This window comes from Anthonomus grandis, chromosome 19, assembly GCF_022605725.1.
Source record: "Anthonomus grandis grandis chromosome 19, icAntGran1.3, whole genome shotgun sequence".
NCBI lineage: Eukaryota > Metazoa > Arthropoda > Insecta > Coleoptera > Curculionidae > Anthonomus > Anthonomus grandis.
The window spans coordinates 11,886,608-11,913,120 of record NC_065564.1 but is presented as its reverse complement, the minus strand read 5'-3'; the positions used below and the strand labels follow the sequence as shown (position 1 = coordinate 11,913,120).

At 36.0% G+C, this 26,513-nt stretch overlaps 1 protein-coding gene across 2 annotated transcripts in view; it reads right to left on the bottom strand.

The window, feature by feature from the left end:
* The window catches only part of LOC126747382 (transient receptor potential cation channel subfamily A member 1), a 592,560-nt gene that overhangs the window by 308,115 nt on the left and 257,932 nt on the right, over positions 1-26,513 (bottom strand). For both annotated transcript variants that reach the window (XM_050455968.1, XM_050455967.1), the window contains exon 4: positions 14,815-14,905. In XM_050455968.1, the coding sequence (XP_050311925.1) occupies positions 14,815-14,905 (91 nt within the window). The remainder of the gene's footprint in view (positions 1-14,814; positions 14,906-26,513) is intronic.

Below are 26,513 nucleotides of genomic sequence, written 5' to 3'. Positions count from 1 at the left end.
GCATTATTCTAAATAAAATTAAGGTTGTAAAATGTAAGTTAAAAATAAAATTGTTAATTTACCCACCTAATTTAAATACCGAATTTTTATTCTTTTTAAAACTCAAAGCGAGTATCAAAATAGTTTGGTAGTTTAAAATTTTAAATGCGTAAGCTTACTATAAACTAGAATAATAACTGCAGTAAAATATTATTTCGAATCAACGCAAAATATGTCCCCAGCGCGGAATTTTTGCCATCGCGATGCGGTGGTCGCCCCGCATGATTTCGGCTTCTGTTGTGAGGTATCGATGGAAGCGGGGATAAGTGTCCAGGCTAGAACTATCGATCGGCTACGAAGTGGCCCGAGGTTTATCCGATTCCAAACCAAGAAGCAACGACAGTAGCTGAAGTGCTGTTCCAGAACTGGATTTTTCGATTTGGTGTACCCCGAGAGATACATTCAGACCAAGGCAGGAACTTTGATTCACAAATATTTCAAAAAGTATGCCAGTTGCTGGGAATCAATAAGACCCGTACAACCCACTACACCCTCAGTCTGATGGAATGGTTGAAAGATTTAACCGCACATTTAAAACCTATTTGAGGATGGTGGTAAACTCTAAGCAAACCGACTGGGATACCTGTATACAACCATTCCTATTGGCATATCGTTCTTCTATCCACAAGTCAACTGGAAAAAGCCCGGCAAAAGTTGTATACGGTGATGAACTTCGTTTACCTTTGGACATTATTACTGGAAAACATATAAGTCTGATAAGTCTGATAAGTCTGAAACCCTTGAGGAGTACGTCGACCATTTACAAGAACGTTTACAAATTGTTCATGAACAAGCACGGGATAAACTTCATCTGTAAATTCAAAAAAGTAGTCAATTTTTCTCGAAGAGACCTCTTGATAATAAAAATTCAGAGAATAGAGGGACACAAAGTCAATGGTCTCAGAAGATGTTTATTTTAAAAAATGATTAAACGTGTTTCGCCCTAAGGCATCATCAGATCTAAAAGAAAACAGAAAGCAACTCTAGTACAAAAACAACAATGCATAGACACAAATTACAATATAGAGATTTGACTTACCGGTAAAGCTATAGGATTAACACCACAAACATTCAAGTTAAAACAAAAATAAATACATACAAAATAAAAATAATGTTGACGTTCACATTAATTTCGGTGTCAAAACTAATTAAATAAAAGTAAACAAAACAAGCAGAGTGAGGTTAAGTTGAAGGGGAGAATGGAAAAAAAGCAAGAAATAAAATAAAAAATAAAAAGTGAAATATGACTTGGTCGAGAAATGAACCAGCGACCATCGGGTTCGTAGGCAAGCGCTTAACTTACGTGCTATCCAGGTCGTGATAAATATTGTTGAAAATTAAATGCAGTTCGAAGGTAAAAACATCATTCACACAAGACAGTACAGGACTCCTTTTTGCCCTTGTGATTTCCATCTTCTCTAATAGGTCAAGCTTCTTTCCCTTGGGGCACTCATGAAGGATTTTTACATTTTCCGGGATGGAAGGAAAGTATTTTGAGGACAATAAATGACTTGCAAAAGCCGATTTAGTCTCGGTGATTTCGGTATCTTTGTGTTTATTATATTCTCAAGCAATCATCAGCACGTGACTTTGCCTGAAATGGATTCAACGCGCTTTATCGGGAAGGTGAGCATTTGGCAACAGCGCATCGTTAAAGCAAAGCAGAACACTGTTCGTCTCGCAGCAGACGGGTCAATGTTACCAGAGATTCATCAGGAGGAACTGATTCGTGCATTTTTTAGTTTGCATGCGGTTGGAGTTTTTTGCGTTTACTAACAAATAAGTCTCACGCGTATTTTGGTATTTCAAGACGTTTGTCTCAGTAAAGAAAATAACATTTTTGTATAAGTTCAATCAAAATATCCTCATGTTCCTCTGGTACCTAATACAGTTTATTCACTATTCAAATTCAGGGATTCAATGTATTCATAAAAAATGCTTTTATATAGGAGGGTATTAGTATCACAAATTTAGAAGAGAAGGAATGAAATATAAAAATGTTTATAATTTTGTCTCACTTTCAAATATATGTACCTTAAACAGTTTTTAGTAATTAAGATATAAATAATAAATTAGAGACATGTGAGTGACTTCCGTCAAAAAAGGGTAAAAGCAACCCTATAGATCGAAAAAATAAATTATTATCATATATATCATATATAAATTATATATATATATATATATATATATATATATATATATATATATATATATATATATATATATATATATATATCCACCACCCTGTATATATATATATATATATATATATACAGGGTGTTCATTTGAAAACTTCCCACCACGAATTTATCGAAAACCACTGTTTAAAAAAGAAAACGTCGAAATACGTCAAAAGGTTTGTCAAGGGGGACAACTTTCTAACCTAAAATTACTTCACCCCCTTTCACCCTCTGCCCGCCAGGGTCATCCCCTTAAAAATTTTAAATGGCAAGGGGTATCGAGAAATAGCTTGTTTAAAAGGTCTTTCGAAGTCTTTTATTTTGACGGTTTACAGTGTCGTTTAAAAAGAACGAGATTCTGTATTATTATTCTGTATTATACAGGGTGGTTTTTTTTTTCGTTTTATCAATCTCACAACCATACATTCAAAGTAAGACACGTTAACATTACTTTTTTATCTAAACTTTTATTTAATATAAGCATGAAGTTAAATCAATAACAATTAATATTATCGATTATTAAAAAAATAATTTTATCATACTTAGAATTTGATTAAACCAATAGCAGTATCTGAAATATTTTCAATTTATTTTCCCATCAAGCCTATCTGGTCCATTTCAACCATTAAACCTATTGTTAGTAAATTCGAGTCCAAAGACATTGCAATTGTAAATTTTTAACTTAGAAGATCGAAAATAGATCCGAAAAAAGAGAGAACAGAATTCTTAATATTACTAAGTGTGGAAAAATTAAATAAAATAAAATAAAATACAATAACTTTTTTAAAAATAATAGAGAATTACATAAAAACATCAATTAATCAAATGTTCAAACAACCCCCCACTAACAGCTAAACAATATCCTAACCGATCATAAAATTCATTTCTACCGTTACTAAGTTGATATTGGAAAATTTTATGACATTCTAACGAAATAGCGTTTTGTAACTGGTTTAGATTCTCAAATTTTACACTTTTATAAATGAAACTTTAAATGACCCCACAAAAAGAAGTCATTCGGTGAAAGGTGATCAAGTGACCTGGCTGGCAAAAGTATCCGTTACCGTGGACCAATAATATTGCCGTTAAAAGCATTTTCCAAGCACTCTCTAACCATACGGGCATTATGGGCCGGGCAACCATCCATTTGGTACCAGATCATTTGATCTTCCTGAACAACTTCTTCCAAGGCGGGTCCAATTTAATTGAATAATTCAAGATTAGTTTATTAACATTTTTTAAAACTTTGCACAAGGGTTTGCCAGATTGGTCTCTTCAAAAAGTTATCTTACATTTTTTCTATAAAATGTACAGGGAAGCCAATAATTGACCCCCTTAAAATTTACATGGGTTTTCCTATGTTCCGCTTGACGACGCACCACCCGGTATATTATAAAATCTATAAAATCTGTATTATTGCATGGCTTATAACGATGGCCATTTTCAGTATTTGTTGGACTAGTGTTTATAAATTTATAAATTAATATTTCGATAAAGAATTGCGATTTAATACAGTTTTTCCAAACACCCAACATTTAATAAAGGTTTTCCAAAAAACTATCTTAAATGTTATAATAGTCAATGAGAACCGCTGAAGTAAAATCCTTTAAATTAGGTGTAGCCGTAAAGAAAATCAAAAGACCTCTCAAACAAGGTATAACTCAACCCACTATTCCATTTAAAATTTTTGAGGTTAGTTTCACCCTGGCTAGGGGATGACAGATGGGGGTGGTATTATACTCTGAAAATGTTTCCTCGTAGTAATCTAAATTGACGTGTCCGAGCGTTTTCTTTTTAAAATCTTTACGAGCCCGACATGGCCGCCGTTTCGTTTTCGTTTAGCCACCCTGTATACAGGGTGATTTTTAAGTTGATACCTTTTTTTTAACTGTGTATAGAACTCGGTATAATATACATTTTTTTTCAAATAACTTTTTTCGATACACTCAAAAACAAGGGACATACAGAATAAAAAAGTGAATATGGGTTTGTTTTTCATCGTCTGTTTATGTTTATTTTTGCTCGCATTTTTGTATTATCGATCACGCAATGTACCGATCAGTTAGTCTTAGACACTTTTGGTTTATTGTTGTTAATTTTAAATTTGCAAAACCTAAAAATGGCACATTGTTGTGAAATCAATGAACTTGTGAATATGTTGCTTATTTATGGATAGTGTCTTCAAATTCTGCTGCTGCTTCGGTATTATACGCAGACCGCTCTCCTTTACGGAATCATCCTACACCCAGAAGTTTCATAAATCTTATTCAACGGGCTAGAGATACTGGCGATTTACGGGAACATCGTGGAGAGCATACAGGAAGAGGAAGGAGACCTGAAAATGTTCACAGGGAAGAACAAATTTTAAATCTCATCGAAGAAGATCCAACCACAAGTAGTCGAGTCGTTGCAGGGCAGGTCGGATTAAGTCAAACAAAAGTATGGACAACATTGCGTGAGAATCAATTTAATCCCTTTCACGTTCAACGTGTCCAAGCGCTACTGCCTGAAGACATCCCCCGCAGAGTTCAGTTTTGTGAATGGTTCCTACAACAACATGAAAATGATCAACATTTTTCGAACAAAATTTTAGCCATGGACGAGGCAATATTCACCCGAAACGGAATTAACAATTTTCGAAATACGCATGTTTGGCCTGTTGATAATCCCCATGCAATTTGCAGAACCAATTTTTTAACATCGCTTTTCTGCTAATGTGTGGGCAGGAATTGTGAATGGGATACTTGTTGGACCATTTATCTTACCAGACCGTTTGACGGGCGATGTTTATTTGGACTTTTTGCAAAATAATCTGCCTTTTCTGTTAGAAGACGTGCAACTGAATATCAGGCAAGCTATGTGGCTCCTGCAGGATGGAGCACCCGCCCATTTTAGACGAGAAGTGAGCGAATTTTTGGATATAAGTTAGCCAAATCGGTGGATTGGCCGAAATGGACCAGTTGCATGGCCACCAAGATCGCCAGACCTAAATCCATATGACTTTTTTTTGTGGGGGTATATGAAAAGTTTAGTTTTCAAGACGCCTATCGACACACAAGAAGAACTAATACCACATATTGAGCAGGTTGCGGCAACAGTTAGACAAAAACCGATTTCTCTATTGCGTGCCGTTACGAAACAGTGGTTACGTCGAGCAAATCTTTGTGTTGAAGTTAATGGTGACAACTTTGAACAACTTATTTAAATTAGAGAGGACCGCATTGGACTCATTTTATAACATTTTGGCAATGCAATTTTTTTATTTTTCGGTTTTTTGAATAAAGTTATTTGAAAAAAATGTTTATTTTACCGAGTTTTATACACAGTTAAAAAAAAGTATCAACTTAAAAATCACCCCGTATACAGCTCTCGCAAAGAGAAATAAAAAAATAAATAAATATTAATTTCTTTTACTGTTAATCACCTTTAAATATGCCTTCTTAAACAGTTCTTAGCAATCAGAATACAAAAAATAAATTATGACATACGCGTCAGCTTCATCAAAGGGACATAAAATAAACCCCAAAGTTTAATTAATGTAAAAAAAAATGTGTGTCTCAGTTTTGAACTCGTTACATTTACTTATTTTTTTTTGTATTTATGGATGTTGTGTGTACTTATAATGACGTAGGTACATGTTTTAGAACAAGCTGTATAAAATATAAGACAATATTAAACAGTTATGTAAGTAAGTATACAAAAATGAAAATTATAATATAACGAAGTGGTATATTCTAATGAAAATAGAAAAACCAAAGAATTGTAATTTACAGCTCAAGTTCTAGTATATGAGTCTATAATATGAGTTTCGAATTTCCATGCCTCTACTATGCCTAGGATCTATGATTCTACAGGCAGTAGACATTTAAAATAAAAAATCTTTAATTTTTCTATCATTTTTTCTTTCCAAAATAAATCATTTATTTTCATTTATATATAAATAGTAAAAGCAATGTGGCATTCTTATTCCATATTTGCAGCAATTCTAGGTCTAAACTGATCCTTTTTTGGCTTCCTACTTTTTCGTTTAGAATAATAAACTATTGGCTTAAATTTTGTTGGAGGGCGTCCAGCAGCTATTATTTTTGAGCCCTTGGTGACTCCATTTCTTCTTCGTGCAATAAAAGTTGGTTGAACGCGAATAGCTGCACCACTTGTGAAATTCCGAGACACCTGAGCTACCGCAGTAGCAACAAAACTGTTAAACTGTTCTTGGGTGTGTATTTTTGCTATACAAAGGTTTAACTTCTTTTTCAAATTCAATGGCAAGTTCTGTAAAAACGGTCTGAACTTTACAACCTCACTACAAATTTGTTCATAATATTCAGATGAAACTTCACTCGGTTCTGCCATTTTTTTCTTCGCACTCAAAAATTTGACTTTGTTTTATATTTATTCGATTGCAGTTACTGGATGAGATGGAAGAGCCGTCGCTATTATCAGGGATGTCCTCGCTTAAACCTAAAAAGAATGAAAGTTCTGGACATTTTTGTCCCAATGCTAATTGTCCTAAATTGTATCTTTCACTAGCAGACAACTAAAGGCAAATTCGGCATACTACATTGGAAACAATTATACACAAAAGCCTGATGTTTACAAAAACGACCCTGTGCACCAAAATGACATTCGCAAGTGGTGCAGATCTAGCCAAATATTTATCACTGCGGCAAGTATTAACAGTATTCAACTTGATTTTAATATCCAATGCAGCGCTACATCCAGTATTTCTCTCTGTTTTCTGGTGGATGGACTTATGTTTATAACATTGATGACATAACCAAGCTTTGTAAAACATCATTCTAAAAGGATATTAGTAAGGTAAGGAATGCGTATAAAAAAAATCGTTAAAAAAATACAAAAAGCCAAATTAATTCGTATGCTGTCAAGCACCTACCCATAGACAAGGAATAATACGAGGGCGGGTCAATAAGTCTGTGACTTTTTGAATTTCCCGCTCTTTAATGGAAATGGCAACTCTGCTCCTGTCAACAGAGAACTGTCAGTTGACGCCTGTCAAAATTTGAACAAGCTGCGTCATTTAGTTTGTGTTTGACAGCTGTTGATAGCAGACTACCACTCGTTTTGAGAAGAAAATGGAAAAAAGTGAATTTCGTGTGCTCATTTTTTACGGAAAAAAACCATCACTAAAACCAAGACTAAGCTTGATAAATATTATGGAGACTCTGCACCATCCATTTCCATGGTAAAGAAGTGGTTTACTGAATTTCGATGTGGCCGTACAAGCACGGAAGATGCCGAACGTTCTGGACGGCCAGTCGAGGTCTCTACATCCAAAACAATCGAAAAAATTCACGATATGGTTTTAGCCGATCGGAGATTGAAAGTGAGAGAGATTGTGGAAGCCATAGGCATCTAACATGGTTCAGTAGTTTCAATTTTGAATGATCATTTGGGTATGAGAAAGCTTTCCGCAAGATGGGTGCCGCGTTTGCTCACAATCGACCACAAACGCAACCGTGTGACAATTTCCCAGGAGTGTTTGGCGTTATTCAACCGCAATATGTCCATGATCCACCATAACACGCCAGAGACTAAACAGGAGTCAAAACAGTGGATTTCTCGGGGTGAATCGGCGCCCAAGAAGGCAAAGGTGGGTTTTTCAGCCAATAAAGTCATGGCGACCGTTTTTTGGGATGCACGCGGTATAATCCACATTGACTATCTTCAAAAGGGGAAAACAGTCAATGGAGAATCTTATACCAAGTTATTGGATAGATTCAATGAGGAACTGAAAAAAAAAAGACCACATTTGGCCAACAAAAAAGTTCTTTTCCACCAGGACAATGCAAGGGTCCACACATGTGCAGTTTCCATGGCAAAAATCCATGAATTAGGTTACGAATTATTTCCTTATCCGCTCTATTCTCCAGATTTAGCCCCCAGTGATTATTTCCTATTCCCAAACTAAAAGAAATGTCTCGGCGGAAAGAGATTTGACAACGACGAAATCATATCTCAAACAAATGCCTATTTTGATGACCGCGACAAATCATATTTTTTCGAAGGGATAAAAAAATTGGAGAAACGTTGGACTAAGTGTATAGAACTCAAAAGAGACTATGTTGAAAAATAAAATAACTTTTTATATAAAAACCTGTCTTTTATCCAAAAAGTCACGGACTTATTGACCCGCCCTCGTATAATACACCTACCTTTGTGGAGAAGGTATATTATGATGTACGATCCAATTTGTTTTGGTTATGTCGCTAAATACCGACAAAAATGCTTGAACCTCTTCTTCAGAATTAACGTTGGCCCGTAAAGTAGCACATACTTTTTCGGACTTCTCTAGCACAAAACAAAACGTCCTGTTTAGTTTCGTTGTTATTAATTACATTTGTTAAATCATACATTTTGAGATTTTAAAAACAACAACAACACCCTACAACGCCGAACAAACGAAAAACGAGACACGAACCACGAAACACGAGTTCGAGTTTTAAGTATCGACATACGTCTAATACGTCATTTCAAATTAAATTTGACCAATCAGCGTCGATGAATCCTCATTACGGTCTTAACACTAGATGGTCGGTGAATACGCTTACCGGTAACTCAAATCTCTAAATTGTAATTTTTGTCTATGCATTGTTGTTTTTGTACTAGGGTTGCTTTCTGTTTTCTTTTAGATCTGACGATGCCTTAGGGCGAAACACGTGTAATCATTTTTTAAAATAAACATCTTCTGAGACCATTGACTTTGTGTCCCTCTATTCTTTGAATTTTTTTTTCATCTAGAAAGTAACAGAATAAAATCACGTTATGACATAAAGGCAAATTCTACCGGTTTTAATCCTGGGGATAAAGTCTGGTTATCAATCCACGGAGGACGAAGGGCAAGTCACCAAAGCTCCAGAAGGATTGGGAAAGTTCATTCAATGTGGTCATCAGAATCAACAATGTAGTGTACCGTATCCAGCGACATCCGACAACGAAGATGAAAATTGTAAACATCGTCCGGCTAACGCCCTATCATGACTCAGGTGGTACCATGTTTGATCGGGACGATCAAACAAACTTGAGAGGAGAGCAGTATTATGAAAATGTAAATACGGTAATTATTATCCTAGTTTTTGTACAATTTTATTAGTATTCTGTAGTTAAAGTTGATTTGCATAGTTTCTTTAGGGTTCTACTTAAGTTCGGTTTATTATTTTTATCTATAGTGTTTAGTTTTTAAGTAGTTCATCTTGTTTGAGAGCCCTATTTTGGCCCTAATTTAGGTTGTTTAGGTCATATTATTGTAAATCCCTGTAGTTCTAATTTTCTAGAATGTGTATACTTGCTTGCTTTGACTGTCAGTATTCTCCTAAAATTATTGGTCTCTTTGGGCAAAAACAATGAAGATAATTCTAAATATTTCGAGATTCAGTTTTAATTGCTTAGTCAGTTTTTACCTTGGAAACAATTAAACGACAGTCAAGGCGAGTTAGGTTAGTGTTTTTGACGTTGACAATAAAAGTGTGATCCCGAATTTCGTTACAATATCCTTAAACGCACCAAGACAAATCCTTTTATTTTCTAGAGCGCCTGTCCCTTCTTCTAATTAGGTGATTTAAGGGCAGGTCCGTCGGTTTGCCAACCTGGTAGGAGTGTTACATGCACAATGTTCCTTCAACCCAAGGCTAATAAACTCAACAGGTTGTCTCGTTGAACAGTTTTTGGGTGAGGGGAAAGCGCGGACGAGGCGGAAGTAGTGACGTTGTCTGGCGACCTCGTCTGCCGGGCTGCTCTGTGGTGTACGGTTGTTTTTTTATCTTTTTGCTGCATATTTATGTATTAAAAGGCGTTTGAAGTAAGGATTAATGCGTTGTGATTGGTGTATGACATTTTGAGTTTTAAAAACAAAGTTCAGTGTTTAGTATTCTTTTATATTGGACTCGATTTGGCGTGAAAAATGTAAGTAAACAATATTTGTTAGTTGCAAGAGTGTATTAAATAAAGTAGTGATATATACTATACAATACGGTAAATAATGATTTGATTTATGCAAAGAAGAAAATGCAGCCCTTTGAGAAAGCATATATTGTGTACTGCTTAAACAAATAATATTAAAATAGCGACCGAATCATGTTCATGATTGTTATTGCTTTTATTATGTGATATGAATTATGACTTATTAGGTATGTGATATATTATTGTAGTACAATGTACTGGTGGCTGCTAGTCATAAGAATAAAGTTAAATGAAACAAACCTACTTTATAACGACAATAAAAACCATAACCTTTAAATGTAGAACAATAATAGAATTGGTTTCAAATATTCCACCAAAATTTTTTTTTAATCACATAACTTTTGTATTTTTATTTGTCATTTGTTTTTTTTTACCATTTATTTTTATTTCAGTTGTACAATGCCTGGAATGTTATGTGCAGTTGCGGCCTGCACTAATAGCAGGGCTAAGGCCAAAAAATCAGGAAATGATGAAATTAGCTTTTATCGGTTTCCCAAGGACAAACAAATTCGAGAAATGTGGATCCATAAATGTCGCAGAGCTGATAAATGGAATCCTGATAATTGTCGTGTATGTTCTCAACATTTCACAGAAGATGATTATGAACGTGACTTACAAGCTGAACTGCTCTTCCAATATCTTCCAATAAAAAAAAAGTTGAAAAAAAGTTGAAAAAAGGTGAATATATTTTTTTACGAACTTGAATTTCAATGAGAGACTTATATTGTTTTTCTTGTTTTTTTTTATGTATTTAAAATAAATGTATAGATACCCTATTAATAATCTCGTTTGTTTCAGCTGTGCCTTCACTCTATGTAGACAAAGTTTTACTACCATTTGCTACATTAACACAAAATGATCAACGAAATAAGAGATCAGAGAAAAGAAGGAAAAAGTCCATAGTGCAAGATATTATGGTAAACCAAAAAACTCATAATATTGATACTGGTGCCATTTCAACTGTGACTTCTCCGAAGACTTCTCTTTTACCTCTGGGTGAGCCTTCAACATCTCAGCAAAACCATGAAGAAAATTCATATGACATCCTTTTTAAAAAATATGAAGCCTTGCTTGCAGAAAATGATGAAGTTAAGAAGCAACTAATGGATAAGAAAAAAGAAAATGACATGCTTGAAGCCAAAATCCGCACCCTTAAAAGAGATCTGGGATATATAGCGTCAAATTTAAAGATAGAAGAATCATACCGTAAGCAGATAGAACAATCTCTAACACAATTTTTAACTAAGGCTCAAAGAGATATTATAATAGATAAAAAGAAAAGAGTAGTTTGGAGCTCAGAAGATATTTCGAACGCATTTGCTATCCGATATACTAAATTAAAAGGTGCTATGTGTATTTGAGAGAAAAACGAAAATACCCACTACCAGGAATATCATCATTACAAAGATGGGCTTCTCGACTCAACATGCGTCAAGGTATCTTAACTGATGTTTTAAGAATTATGAGCATTGCCGCTCATGAGATGACTGATTTTTGAAAAGTGGCTGTAATTCAATTCGATGAAGTTAAGGTGAATACACTGTACGAGTACGATAAAGCCAAAGATGAGGTAGTGGGTCCTCATTCACAGATGCAAGTTGTAATGGTGAGAGGGCTCTTTTCGAAATGGAAACAACCAGTGTATTTGGACTTCGACAAAAAAATTACAAAGGATATTTTGCTCTATGTGATAGAAAAACTACATGAAATTACATATTCAGTTGTTGCTTGTGTTTCAGACTGTGGTGGAGGAAATGTAGGATTGTGGAAAGAACTAAAAATCGACAAAGATCATACTTTCTTTGCTAATCCAGTGTCAGGGCATAATGTGTACTTTTTTGCTGTTGCTCCTCATTTATTAAAACTTATAAGAAATTGGCTTCTAGACCATGGTTTTGTTTTAAAAGATGGCTCGATTATTAATGCTAACCCCCTAAAAGATCTTATCTTAAATTCTGTCACAGAGGTGTTTTCTTGTTATAAAATTAGCAAAAAATACTTGGAATGTATAGGTCCTCAGCATCAGAATGTTTCTTTAGCTGCACAATTGGTATCACATACAACGGCCACTGCACTAAAACGTTACCAGCCTGGAGCTAACAAGAAACTCGCCAATGACTTGGGAAATTTTTTAGAAGACATAAATTGTTGGTTTGATGTTTTTAATAGTTATTCTACTACAGTTTCAATACCATCAAAAAAACCCTATGGACTGAATATAGAATTCCAAAATAAAATATTAGATGATGTTGTAAATACTATGAGTACCATGAAATGCCAAGGAAAAGGTACTTTGCAAATTTATATGAGGGAAAAATATGATGTTAAATATATTTCTACACATAAATTAAATCAAGATTATTTAGAAAATTTCTTTTCTCAAATTCGAGGTAGAGGTGGGCTTAATGATCATCCTTCACCACTTGATGCAATATATAGAATCCGTATGATCATTTTGGGAAAAAACCCAGGGGTTATACAAAGAAATTTAAATAAAATAGCACATGATAGAGACAAAGATGAGTACATGGTAGTGGCAAAGGTTATTCCCAGTAGTATTTCTATAGCAGATACAAAAGTGAGAAATGAAAAAGAAATGGATATTTCGGACACTGAAAGCATTTTTAGTATAGAAACAAATTCATCAAGTTCAGCATTACCACAAGACATAAAGAAAGCCACAGAAGCAGATGGTCTTGAATATTTAGCTGGATGGGTAGCATACAAATTAAAAGACAGTCACCCTGATTTAGGACAACATTCCTATAAAACCCAAATTGAGCATTGCTATAATATGCCTTCATGGGTCTCACACTTATCATTTGGAGGACTTATGCAGCCATCAAAGGAATGGGAACAACAAGCAAACATCCTCAACAAATTATTTGGGAAATTTCATAAGGATGTAAAAATAAGAAAGGGACAGAAAATAACCCAAAAGCTTCTCAAAATCGTCGAAAATAAATATAAGGACATAGATTTGAAAGCGGCTACATGTTATCTAAGACAGAGATTGTTCATCAGAATGAAATATCTGAACGAAATATCCAAACAAGAAAAGGGCATTAAAAGAAAATCTACCGCAAACCATGACAAAATTTTGAAAAAAATTAAGAAAGTTGTTACTTGATGTTATACGTTTATTATTAAGATTATATTTATTGTATTTGTGTTAATCTTTATAAATATAATGATCTACCATCAGTGTTTGAATCGTACCTACGTATTATTAAACAATACACATATATTCGCATTTCTCTATTCAAAAAGGTGCAATTATTTTTAACCTATGAAAATAAACTTAGTAAATTATTGTACCCGACGACAAATATATGACTAATAATTAAAAAAATCTAATAAAATAATTTTAGATTCTGAAATAAATTCGTCTTTATGTCCTAAAATATTTATTATTTTCATCAGGCGGAATTAATTTTTTCATAAATTTTTTTATAATGATTTGAATAAATTCTGAAATATGTAATTTGTTTATTTTTTTACAAAAATGTATATCCTATAAACCTCATTAACAAATCAAAAAAAAAGTTATTTCGCGTTTTCCAATTAGTATAAGAAAAACTTTTTTTTTTAAGTAACTGTAACTCGAAAAGAATGTGTATTACTGGAAGTGTTTACATCATAAACTTTTTCGACTTACAAAATAATCCCTTTAAATATAAGTCTTTTTCTCCCAAAACACCCTGTGTAATGAGAATATGAGATCAATAATTAAATTCAAAAAAAAATTTAATATGAACCGCCAATTTATTACGTCATTTTGCTTCAAAAAAACAATTAATACTTTGAATACTTACTAAAAATCACCGGCTGCGCATAATTAAATCTTAATATTATAATTATATAAAAATTATAAATGTTCTTTTAAAGTCGTTATTTAATTAAAACACCTATAACTATATAGAATAATTAAAATGCTTTTAAAATATGAAGCAGAAAAGAACAGTGTTCTACAGATTACAAGGAGTAGGAGAGAGAGCGCTTTATACGGGCATTCGGAGATAGGTCGCCGGGTGACGTCATATCCATCTATCGGGGGCCTGAGGTAAGGAGAGGCATGAGGTAACCTGTTGAGTTTATTAGCCTTGCCTTCAACCAAGATGCTTTTTTTGTGTATTAATATATTCGCCTCTTCATTGCCTTTAAAATAAAACTGGTAAGACTGATTGGTCAGTAAGATTTGGGTCGGTGTTAATTTAACATTATGAAGAGTAAGTAGTGCACATTCATGTTAAAGGAGGTATAGATGTATCTTATTTACGTCTGCAGATTTGAAGGGGAGTGGGGAGCAAAGACTTGATTTGCCATTTCACCCTCTCGTAGGTTATTATCCTCTTAGTTGGAGAATGTGAGATCAGTTGCAGAATGGAACGTAGATAATAACCCCCAGGAAATATCCAGTAATATTTAAAATGAAAAGGATAGAACTATTTCCTAAATTAAGGCTTGGCGATTAAAATGGATATACCAAGTCAACTCAATGGCCCTGAACATTTTTTTTGTCAAAAACAATTATGCTTATAAATAGTTAAGATATATTATTAGCTTTTTAGTTTTCTTACAATGATGGAATGAAGGAAATATAGAAACTAATACTTACATACTTAACAAATAGTCTATAGCATCAAGTGATTCAGATTCAACAGCAACATGTAAAGGAGTGTTTCCTGCATTGTCTTGAGCGTTCATATCTGAAAAAGATTTTATCTTGTTAGTTTCTATTATACATTTATAACATTTTAATGCACTAGAATTAAGTATTAATTATAGTACCAAGGGTGACCAGAGGCAGGACAAGGTTTCTATGAAGATTACATGGAAATATCTACAATACTCTTGTATTTCATCTGTATGTCTTAGAAACGAAAACGCGTATACCTCCCTTCTGACCGTTTTTTATGGAATTGGATTTTCTGGATAAACCATAAATCGTACAGAAAGGCGAAAAAATCTACAAATATCAATATGTTAATGATTGTAGTAATTAGGCCTTACAAATACAGCAAATTTTATAAAAAGATTTGGAGTTAATCTGATAGAGGCCCCTAATGATACAGGAATGAAGAGCCCTGGCACTTACAACGCCGTGTGTTTAGTGAATGGATAAGAGAACAAGGAATAGATTTTGGAGGCTTAGTAAACACGCACAGAAAATCCAAGAAAGATGGCTGTAGCAAAAATGCGTACGCTGTTACACTTAATATACAGGGTGCTTGGTGGAGGGTTAGCCAAACTTGGTGGGCATATAGATAGGCTGAGATAGAAGATATTTTCTTAATAAACTTGTGTTCTAAAAGTCTCAGGTTTTTTTATATCATTGATTTTGTGTTATTTTTAGGATTTACAAAAAATTATGCCTTTTGACATCTTTAAATTTTTTCAGTATATTTTTCACGTTTTTTTTTACATTTGTATTTAGTCTGTAATGTATCCTGAATCTACAAATAATACCGAAATAATTCGTTTTGAGCTCAAAGAGTTAATACAAGCAGCAAAAAAAGTTATGAAAAGTAACTTTAACTTGACGCTAAAAAACTAAAATCTATCAAGATGTTCAGGTAGTTTTAAAAACATCTCCAGTTAGTACTCTTTTCCATGATATACGATCATCTGGACGGATCAGTCTGAACGAGCTTTTGAAAAAGTTAAACAGGAGCTGGCTAGTGCAGTCTTACTAGTCCATCCCCGCGCTGGTGCGGAACTCCGTGTGGTATCCGACGCCTCTGACATTGCGATTGGTGCTTCCCTCGAACAACTGTCTGAACCGATTGATGGAACGAAGCAGTCCTGGGAGCCTTTGGCATTCTATTCTCAGAAATTGTCCCCTCGGCAGACTCGATACAGTCCTTACGATAGGGTTGAAAGAACTCGTCCATTATCTCAAAGAGACTTACGTAACTAGAGAAAAAAATGAAAACTCCAAGTCTCAGTCTCAAAATGTCTTTTTTATTATTCAGGTGACATGTTTCGCTAATGAAGCATCATCAGACCTATAATAAACAGAAAAACACACGTAACTACAATAAAACCTTACACTAAAACAAAATCAAATATTAAAAATTAGATAAAATTACCTTACAGCTAGGTGACCTGCTAAGTACTGACAAATATAATTTAAATATGAGAATACCCACATATTTTGTAATAAAAAACAATAACACGGCACAAAAATTCAACAAAACATATAAAAAAGGGAAAAACGTGACAGGTGTAGGATTTGAACCCACGCTCTAAAGTCGATCTTAGTGAAACATCAGACCGTTAACCAATCGGCCAGCCCTGCCTACAAATATTGGAGTCAAAGGTATATATGCGTATCGTGAGCAGAAACAAGAAGTTAGATAAGATTATTAAAGATAAGTCCTGGCTCAAAGGTGAAAACATCATTAACGCATGTCAAATTTGGACTCTTTTTGGCTTTGGTGATTTCCATTTTCTCCAAGAGATCCAACTTTCTACTCTTAGGGCACTCGTGAACAATGGAAACATTTTCAGGGACGGAAAAACTATGACCCGTTGATAATAGATGGTTAGCAAATGCTGACTTAGTTTCTGTGGTGTTGGTGTCCCTGAACTTATTAACGAGGCTTAGGTGTTCCTGTACCCTTGTGGATACTCTCCTTCCTGATTGTCCTACATAAACGGCAGGGCAATCCCTACAATTAAGACAATATACACCCGATTTAGATAGAGGATCACTTTTATCCAACGTCTTTACTAGGTTCCTTCTTAGCGAGTTAGTCGTTTTGAAAGCTATGGAAAGGCTGAAAGGCTTAAAAAATTTTGCAAGTTGTTGAGAAATGCCGCCGAAATAACTAAGGCATCTAAAATTATTATTGTTGGTGATGTTGTTCGGTGGGTGGACGATGTGATAGGACAGTTTATATTTATTATAAAATTTGTAATATAATTTGTTCAAGCTGTGAAGTGAGAAATTATTGTTTACAGCAATTATTTTTATAATATTATGTTCTTTTTGAAAAGTGTCTTTGGACAGAGGTAATTTAAATAAATGGTAGAACATTGAATTAAAGGCTGCATATTTGTGTTGATAAGGGGAATTGGAATTAAATTGGATTATATTATCTGTTGCAGAAGGTTTGCGATATACTTCAAAAGAAATACTGTTATTATTTCGGTATAAAAGAAGATCTAAAAAGGGTAATTTTCTATTTGTCTCTCTTTCCAGCGTAAAAGAGATTTGATTATGAAGGGAGTTAATGAATGACAAGAAATCTAATAAATCATTCTCGTCACCAACCCACAACACGCACACATCATCCACGTACCTCTTATAAGCTCTCAAAAAGCCCGCAAAGCGACTTTTCATGATTTTCTCCTCCAAGTGACTCATGAAGACCTCGCTCAAAAATGGTGAAAGACAAGAACCCATGGCGAGACCAGTTTTTTGTCTAAAGAATTGATCATTAAATTTGAAGAAATTTTGTTCCAAGTTTCGTATTCTTATATTCTTATATTCTTATATTCCAAGTTTTTTAAGCCTTTCAGCCTTTCCATAGCTTTCAAAACGACTAACTCGCTAAGAAGGAACCTAGTAAAGACGTTGGATAAAAGTGATCCTCTATCTAAATCGGGTGTATATTGTCTTAATTGTAGGGATTGCCCTGCCGTTTATGTAGGACAATCAGGAAGGAGAGTATCCACAAGGGTACAGGAACACCTAAGCCTCGTTAATAAGTTCAGGGACACCAACACCACAGAAACTAAGTCAGCATTTGCTAACCATTTATTATCAACGGGTCATAGTTTTTCCGTCCCTGAAAATGTTTCCATTGTTCACGAGTGCCCTAAGAGTAGAAAGTTGGATCTCTTGGAGAAAATGGAAATCACCAAAGCCAAAAAGAGGCCAAATTTGACATGCGTTAATGATGTTTTCACCTTTGAGCCAGGACTTATCTTTAATAATCTTATCTAACTTCTTGTTTCTGCTCACGATACGCATATATACCTTTGACTCCAATATTTGTAGGCAGGGCTGGCCGATTGGTTAACGGTCTGATGTTTCACTAAGATCGACTTTAAAGCGTGGGTTCAAATCCTACACCTGTCACGTTTTTCCCTTTTTTATATGTTTTGTTGAATTTTTGTGCCGTGTTATTGTTTTTTATTACAAAATATGTGGGTATTCTCATATTTAAATTATATTTGTCAGTACTTAGCAGGTCACCTAGCTATAAGGTAATTTTATCTAATTTTTAATATTTGATTTTGTTTTAGTGTAAGGTTTTATTGTAGTTACGTGTGTTTTTCTGTTTATTATAGGTCTGATGATGCTTCATTAGCGAAACATGTCACCTGAATAATAAAAAAGACATTTTGAGACTGAGACTTGGAGTTTTCATTTTTTTTCTCTACTTACGATAGGGAATTGCTAGCCATTTCCGAGGCAATTAAATACTTTGAACATTATCTTGAAGGTCAGGAGTTCAAGGTTGTGACCGACCATAAGCCCTTGATCTACGCTTTTCTTCAGCGTCCAGACAAAGCTTCTCCCCGGCAATCTCGCCAACTTTCATACATTTCCTAATTTACTACGTGTATTGAATACATTAAAGGTTCAGATAATGTGGTGGCTGACTGTTTGTCACGTATTGAGTCTCTTTCTCTACCCATAGACATCTCTCTAAAACAAATTTCTGATTTGCAGAGCAAAGATGAAGAACTGGCAGAGCTTATTAAGACCCCCCATTAAGACTTCTGTTTTAAAACCTTCGTCTTTGGTCCTGACAAGACATCTTTATATTGTGATGTCTCTGGCGATTCCATTTGCCCCTTTATCCCTTTGCCATTACGGCGCGTGATCTTTGATCGTATACATAACGCTGCCCATTGTGGAACCAAATCAACTGACAGGCAACTTCGCATGAAGTACATTTGGCCCGGTCGCGTATTCACCGACCATCTAGTGTTAAGACCGTAATAAGGATTCATCGACGCTGATTGGTCAAGATTTGAGTATCGATTAGGTAGGTATAACAGCTTTTTTTTGTTTGCTGTTTTCATTCAAATGAATTTTGGAGTGAACATCTAATTTAAGTTTTTTATAGTTGAATTTTCAAGTATTTTGGACTTATTTTTGTGAAAAATTTCAATTAAAAAAACTATAAATAAAACAATTTAGTGCCGTATAAAGTATTTGTGCCCATTACATGATTAACTATTTGTATGTGTACCTGTGTTAATGTGACGAGAAGTGTTCTGTCTTATTGGGTTTTATGGGAATCACATTTTGTTTCTTTTATTTTTTCCTTATTATAATCAATAAACATTTACAAATTGAATAGTCTGAGTTTTATTTTAAGGGTTGTACATTTAAATAATTATTTCTCTTAATCTTTATGATTTTGTGGGCATAAGATTGCATTACTCAATTTAATTTGAGCTATAACTAGATAAATTTAATCATTTATAAAAAAAAAACTGTAACACTAGGTACTACTTTTTTCTGCTCGTGATCCGTGTTTCTGATGATAAGATGTAGATATTGTGAATTTTAAAAAAAAATATAATGTTTGATTGATTATGGTTTTTTAACAACTTATTATGACGAATGAAATTTTGAGTTTGACAATGATCAAGAATATTACGTTGTAAAGCGAGTGAAAGATCCTTCTGTCAGCAAATAAATAATTTATTTTGTTAAACTTGTAAGAAACTGTATAAAAAGAATAAATAAAATAAAGTTGTTATATTATCGAACTTCTTTATTTCATGCATTGAAAATAAAGTGGATAACTCTGGCACATTCCAAAGATACATAACAACACAGAACGTAACATTGGGTTTGGTTAACAATCTTATTTTCACATTAGAAAAAATAGATATTATCAATACATAAAAAGGTTAGCATCTACCAATTTATTGATTAGTTATCTACCATGAGATTTGGCACTGGGTAAATTTGCCATAATATTTTTATGTAAATTTCTTGGCCTTTTTTTAACTCTGTTAGACTTAAATTTTGTTGGAGGGCGTCCAGCAGCTATTCTTTTTGAGCCCTTGGTGACTCCATTTCTTCTTCGTGCAATAGAAGTTGGTTGAACGCGAATAGCTGCACCACCTTTGAAATTTTGAGACACCTGAGCTACCGCAGTAGCAACAAAACTGTTAAACTGTTCTTGGGGGTGTATTTTTGCTATACAAAGGTTTAACTTCTTTTTCAAATTCAATGGCAAGTTCTGTAGAAATGGTATGAATTTTACAGCCTCACTACAAATTTGTTCATAATATTCAGATGAAACTTCACTCGGTTTTGCCATTTTTTCTCCACACTCCAAAATTTGACTTTGGTTTATATTTATTCGATTGCGGTTACTGGATGAGATGGAAGAGCCGTCGCTGTTATTAGGGATGTCCTCGCTTAAACCTAGAAAGAATGAAAGTTCTGGACATTTTTCTCCCAATGCTAATTGTCCTAAATTATATCTTTCACTAGCAAACACTAAAAGCAAATTCGGCAAACTACATTGAAAACAATTATACACAAAAGCCTGATGTTTACAAAAACGACCTTGTGCACTAAAATAACATTCACAAATACCTAATTTAGGATCTACTATATAACTACAATTTAAATCTTTCGCACTTGGCACTTTGTACAAATAATTATCAATTTTTTCTACGCATTCAGCACCAACACCTTCCATTTTTTTTAAAAGATTATGAAAATTTACAACAGATTTGTTTTTTCGATTATAAGCATGGCTTAATATTCTTTTGTGTAAGTATTCTGCAAATACTATCACCAGAAAATCTACAAGTGCAACTACATTAAAAGCTTTTGTGCGTCCCAAAACCACATCTTTGATTATTCGTACTGTTGCCTCGGAAAAGTGATTTGTATTATTATTTTGAGTCAATTTTCCTTTTCTTGCAAACAGTGTCCATCCTTCACATCGAACGTAAAATTTGTCAAAACGACTGACATATTCAGGGTAGTTTCCATGCAATGATTAAATGTTGTTGACAGCTTCAGTTAACTCTTCGTGTTCAGTTGTGTACATGACCTACACCAAGTAATAATTATTTTTAGCACTTTTACCGATATTCCAAAGAAGTACAAACTTAAGCTACCTTTTTAGCAATAATAAAAAAACGTTTGCATATCTAGAGTTTTCAACTCTTATTTAAATTAACACGTTTTACAACCAGCTTACGCAAAACTTCAGCCAATTTAAATGTTTAATTTTTATAAAAGTCTTCACTTTTTTAAAAAGCTAAAGCATCAAACAAACAAAATCCTGAGAAATCTTAGGGTTTTCTTATTTGACTTTTGACCTTAATTATTTAAAGTGTCAAATAAAAAATCCCAAAAAGTCTTACGACTTTTTTGTTTGTCGCTTTAGATTTTTATCTACCTCACTTTTATAAATACTAAACATAAATTGGCTAAGTTTTGCATAGGTACCTACATAAGTTTTATGCTACTGTTATGAAAGGTATGTAGGTTTGTATTTTTTAGGGGTATTCGAAGAGGTATTGGTAAAAATGTAGTGAATCAAGTAATGAACTTTTAAATAATATTTACCTTCTTGAACATTAGCATTAACTCTTGCTTTTTATCCTTTGGTATTTTGGTGTTTGAATGTAACCATCAATGTAACCATAAGTTGTGAAGAAGGCCAGACAGTTTTCAGTGAATTTTCTCAGCTGTTCCATCATCAGTCATAAACAACATAGGTGACTAAAAAAATAATATTAAGTTAAAGTTACAGTATTATTGTAGTACATAGATTACTTCTTGGCCTCCGAAGCATGTAAGATATGTGGATTTCATGAAAGAAAATGCACTAGTGTAGGATGTTTCCGTTTGACTTTCATGAATCAAGATGGCGATGGGTACTACTGCTCCTGCTTTGGTAGGTGCCATCATAATAGTTATTGTAGATTGCCCTGTATCACAACTTGCAGACGAATCACAAAATATAATTTCTTGAGATGTATGTAACATTTGCGCTCTTTGCATAATTCCAGTGGCTATGAGAACACATCATGGAGGCTCTTCTTTAAACGAAACAATAACTTCTTCTTTGTTATACTCTGGCAATTTTTCTTTTAATTTCTCAAAAGGATCCATATATGACCCAAAATTGTTATTTCCCAATTATCGTGAAGTGTTTGAACCTGTCGATGCGTTGGGTCAACAAATGAGTCGGCTAATGCTGTATAATCTTTTTCTTCTAGAAGCAATTTATTTTTGTGCATTGAAATAGCCTCAGACGCCGACAGGCCACTAACAAAGTAACTTTCAAATATAGAAATGGTCTAAAAAATTAAATATCAAATAAAATTAACCTAAGTAGGTATAGCTATTTGACGGCCACACATACCTCTTTTGATAGCCTAAGTATGTAAACTTAAAGCATTACTTGTATTAATATTGTGGTTGTGCTTATTTTTTAATCTCACAACTGCACATAGTGGTGGAGATCTAGCCAAATATTTATCACTGCGGCGAGTATTAACAGTATTTAATTTGATTTTAATATCCAATGCAGCGCTATATCCAGTATTTCTCTCTGTTTTCTGGTGGATGGACTTATGTTTACAACTGTGATGACATAACCAAGCTTTGTGAAACACCATTCTAAAAGGATATTAGTAAGGTAAGGAATTCGTATAAAAAAAATCATAAAAAAAATACAAAAAGCCAAATTAATTCGTATGCTGTCAAGCACCTACCCATAGACAAGAAATAATATAATGCACCTACCTTTGTGGAGAAGGTACATTATGATACGATCTAATTTGTTTTGGCTATGTCGCTAAATACCGACAAAAATGCTTTAACCTCTTCTTCAGAATTAACGTTGGTCCGCAAAGTAGCACATTCTTTTTCGGACTTCTCTAGCACAACACAAAACGTCTCGTTTAGTTTCGTAATTACATTTGTTAAATCATACATTTTGAGATTTTAACAACAACAACAACACCCTATAACGCCGAACAAACGAAAAACGAAAGACGAACCACGAACACGAAACACGAGTTCGAGTTTAAGAGTTTTAAGTATCGACATACGTCTTATACGTCGTCTCAAATTAAATTTGACCAATCAGCGTCGATGAATCCTCATTACGGTATTAACACTAGATGGTCGGTGAATACGCGGCCCGGTCTGCACCATGATGTTGCACTATGGTGCAAAACCTGCTTAGATTGCCAGCATGCCAAGGTTTCTAGGCATGTCAAATTTATTCCTGAACATTTTGTAACCCCTGATGGTCGTTTCGACCACGTACATATCGATCTGGTGGGCCCCCTGCCTCCAAGCAACGGCTTCCATTATATTTTGACAATGATTGATCGGTTGAGTAGAGGCAATTCCAATCCCGGATAAATCTGCCCAAACTGTTTCGCGGGCCTTTTATGATACATGGGTCTCTCGTTATGGGTCTCCCAAAGTTATTACCTCTGACCAGGGTCTTGAGTTTGAAGCCACCTTATTTAAAGCCTTATTGGCACTCAACACATCCATACGACTGCTTACCACCCCGCGGCAAACGGAATGATCGAGCGTTGGCATCGTTGCCTTGAATTGACGAAACAGTGGACTGCCAAGGCAGTTGTGCATATAGGTCTCCTGATGGACCCGTAATGCCCCACCGGGGGTTACCAGAGCCCAACGGCCTTAGAGAAACCTATAAGGCTCTCTGGTCTGAAGGACTTAAAGTCGCTCGGTACACTGAAAGTGTTACTTAAGTATTTGAACCTGGCGCGCGTGAGTGCTGGGCACTCCCCGACTACATTGTCAACGGTTTCATCCTCCTCACAGCACCATCGGCATTCCGGGTTGTCCACAATACCGATAGTATGGAGATGGCTTCTTAAGTGCCAGTGACCGGTTAAAAGACCTGTCACTAGCCGAATTTTGCGTCTTTTTAGACGTAGTAGCTTCTTGGTGAGACAGGCAGAGGGCCCACCTATGTGCGCTTTGGCCTGTCTCATACCAGGGGACTCACTCCATCTTCGGTGGGTCCACTTGTCCAGCAGACCCTTCATTGATGCGACCGCAACGCATTTGGCGATACCAACTATGGGTTCCGGCCCCATCGGCACATTCGCGGATCCCAGTCTGGCAAGAGAGTCCGCTTGTTCATTACCTGCATGGCCTGCATGGCCAGGTATCCAGACGAGCTGGACCCTGCATCCAACCTGTACCAGTTTTTTCAGGACTTTTATGCACTCTAGTACAAGCTTGGAGCTTACCTTAGCGGCCGTGATAGCCTAAATGGCAGCTCTGCTGTCCGAGCATATTGATACGACTGTATTGCGGTGTCCGCAGCTTAGGATTTTCTGTCCGCATTTTAATACAGCGAATACTTGGACTTTTTTCTGTCCGCATTTTAATACAGCGAATGCCTGGAAGACAGTGGCGTGCTCCCCCAGCGAGTATGCCCTACTGGTATGTGGGATCCCACCACAAAGCCCTGATCCAGCTCTGTTATTCATTCTGGAGCCATCTGTGTACCAGATGGTTCCCCTATTTAGCAATGCAGGTCTGTTGGAATGCTGCCACTCCTCTCTGCCTGCAATATGCGTCACGAATCCCTCGCAGTCCACAGTCACTGGAGCCATGCAGTCACTGCCCTTTAGAAGGAGAGGACATTCCTGTATGGCCTGTGACCAAATTTTTGCGTGACCGGTCTCGCCAGCACGTAGTTCTCCGAGGACGTATAGCCTGTACGCAGTCCTCATTGCCTCGAATTGCACAACGAGGTCCAGAGGCGGAAGGCTCAGCAGAGTCTCAAGCGCTCTAGTTGGCGCCGTCCGCATGGAACCCGTTATGCTGAGACATGCAAGACGTTGGACTCTGTCCAGTTGTGCATGAATTTTCGCTTTCTCAGTACATGGCCACCAAACGATAGCCCCGTATATGAGAAGAGGTCTCACAATGCACGAGTAGATCCAGTGGAGGATCTTAGGAGACAGACCCTAGGTATTGCCGAAAGCCCGCCTGCAGGCCCATAGCGCGCAGGTGGCCTTCTTTATTCTGGTGTCTGCATGATCGTGCCAGGAGAGTTTGGGATCCAACTTGATTCCCAGAAATCGAACTGTCCTGGAGTAATGCAGCTGCACGCCACCTAGAGATATAATAGGGGGCGTGCCAAAGTTACGTCTCCTCGTGAATAGTAGGAGCTCTGCTTTTTTGGGGTTAATCCTGAGACCTCCCGAGAGGCACCATCTGTCCACCATACGCAGGGCTCTCATCATAGGGCCCCGCATTGAGACCGCGTCTTTCCCTGGGCAAAGGATTACCAGATCATCAGCGTAGGCCTGTGTGTATAAGCCAGCATTGTTTAAAAGATTTATCAGGCTGTCGACCACAAGGCACCACAAGGTAGGGGACAATACTCCTCCCTGCGGGCAGCCCCTAGCCGCCAACGTTTCGACAATCTCGTTGTTGAGCTGGGCAGATACATGACGTTTCGAGAGCATGGCCTCTATCCAGCTAACCAAACAGGGTTCAGAGCCGCGGCTCTCGAGTGCTTGGCAGATTAATGCAAAAGGGTTGTTGTCGAACGCCCCTTCAATGTCTAGAAACGCACCCAGACAGGCCTTGCCACTACCCAGAGCACCCTCCACCTTCCTAACGAGGTGGCGTAGGGCCAGGTCCGTGGATTTGCCCGCCTGATAGGCGTATTGGTGCACATGCAGTGGTTTGTTGACCAGGATGCTTTCCTTAAGGTATCGATCAATCAGCCTCTCCATCGCCTTCAGCATAAAGCTGGTAAGGCTGATAGGTCGGTACTATTTGGGATCTGTAAAATCGCTTTTTCCGAGTTTCGGAATGAAGACGACTTTCACTTGACGCCATAACTTTGGGACGTAGCCCTGAGCAAGGGACGACCTGAATAGTCTGACTATGTGTAGGGTTAGTACTTCTAACCCGTTTTGCAAAAGGCATGGATATAATCCATCCATGCCCGGAGATTTGAAGGGGGGGAATGTCTTGATTGCCCATTTCACCCTCTCGTAGGTAATTATTCTTTTAGCAGTCTCGAACTCTAAGCGAATCGGAGCCCGAGAACAGCTAGGAGGATCGCGAGTTGAGTTGGAGTCTGGGAAGTGAGTGCGCAGCATGACCTCCAGTGACTCCCGGTCATTGGTAGTAAAGCCGTCATCTGGTGACAGTCTGATTAGAAATTACCCTCCCAGTAGCATGCCTTAAGTAGCTGTTAATTCTCGAAGCCGTAAATGTTCGGTTTCTTCTTGCGGTTACTGTTATATAGCGGTCTTGAGCAAGAGTTGTAGCACGTTCTCGGCCTCCACCATGCC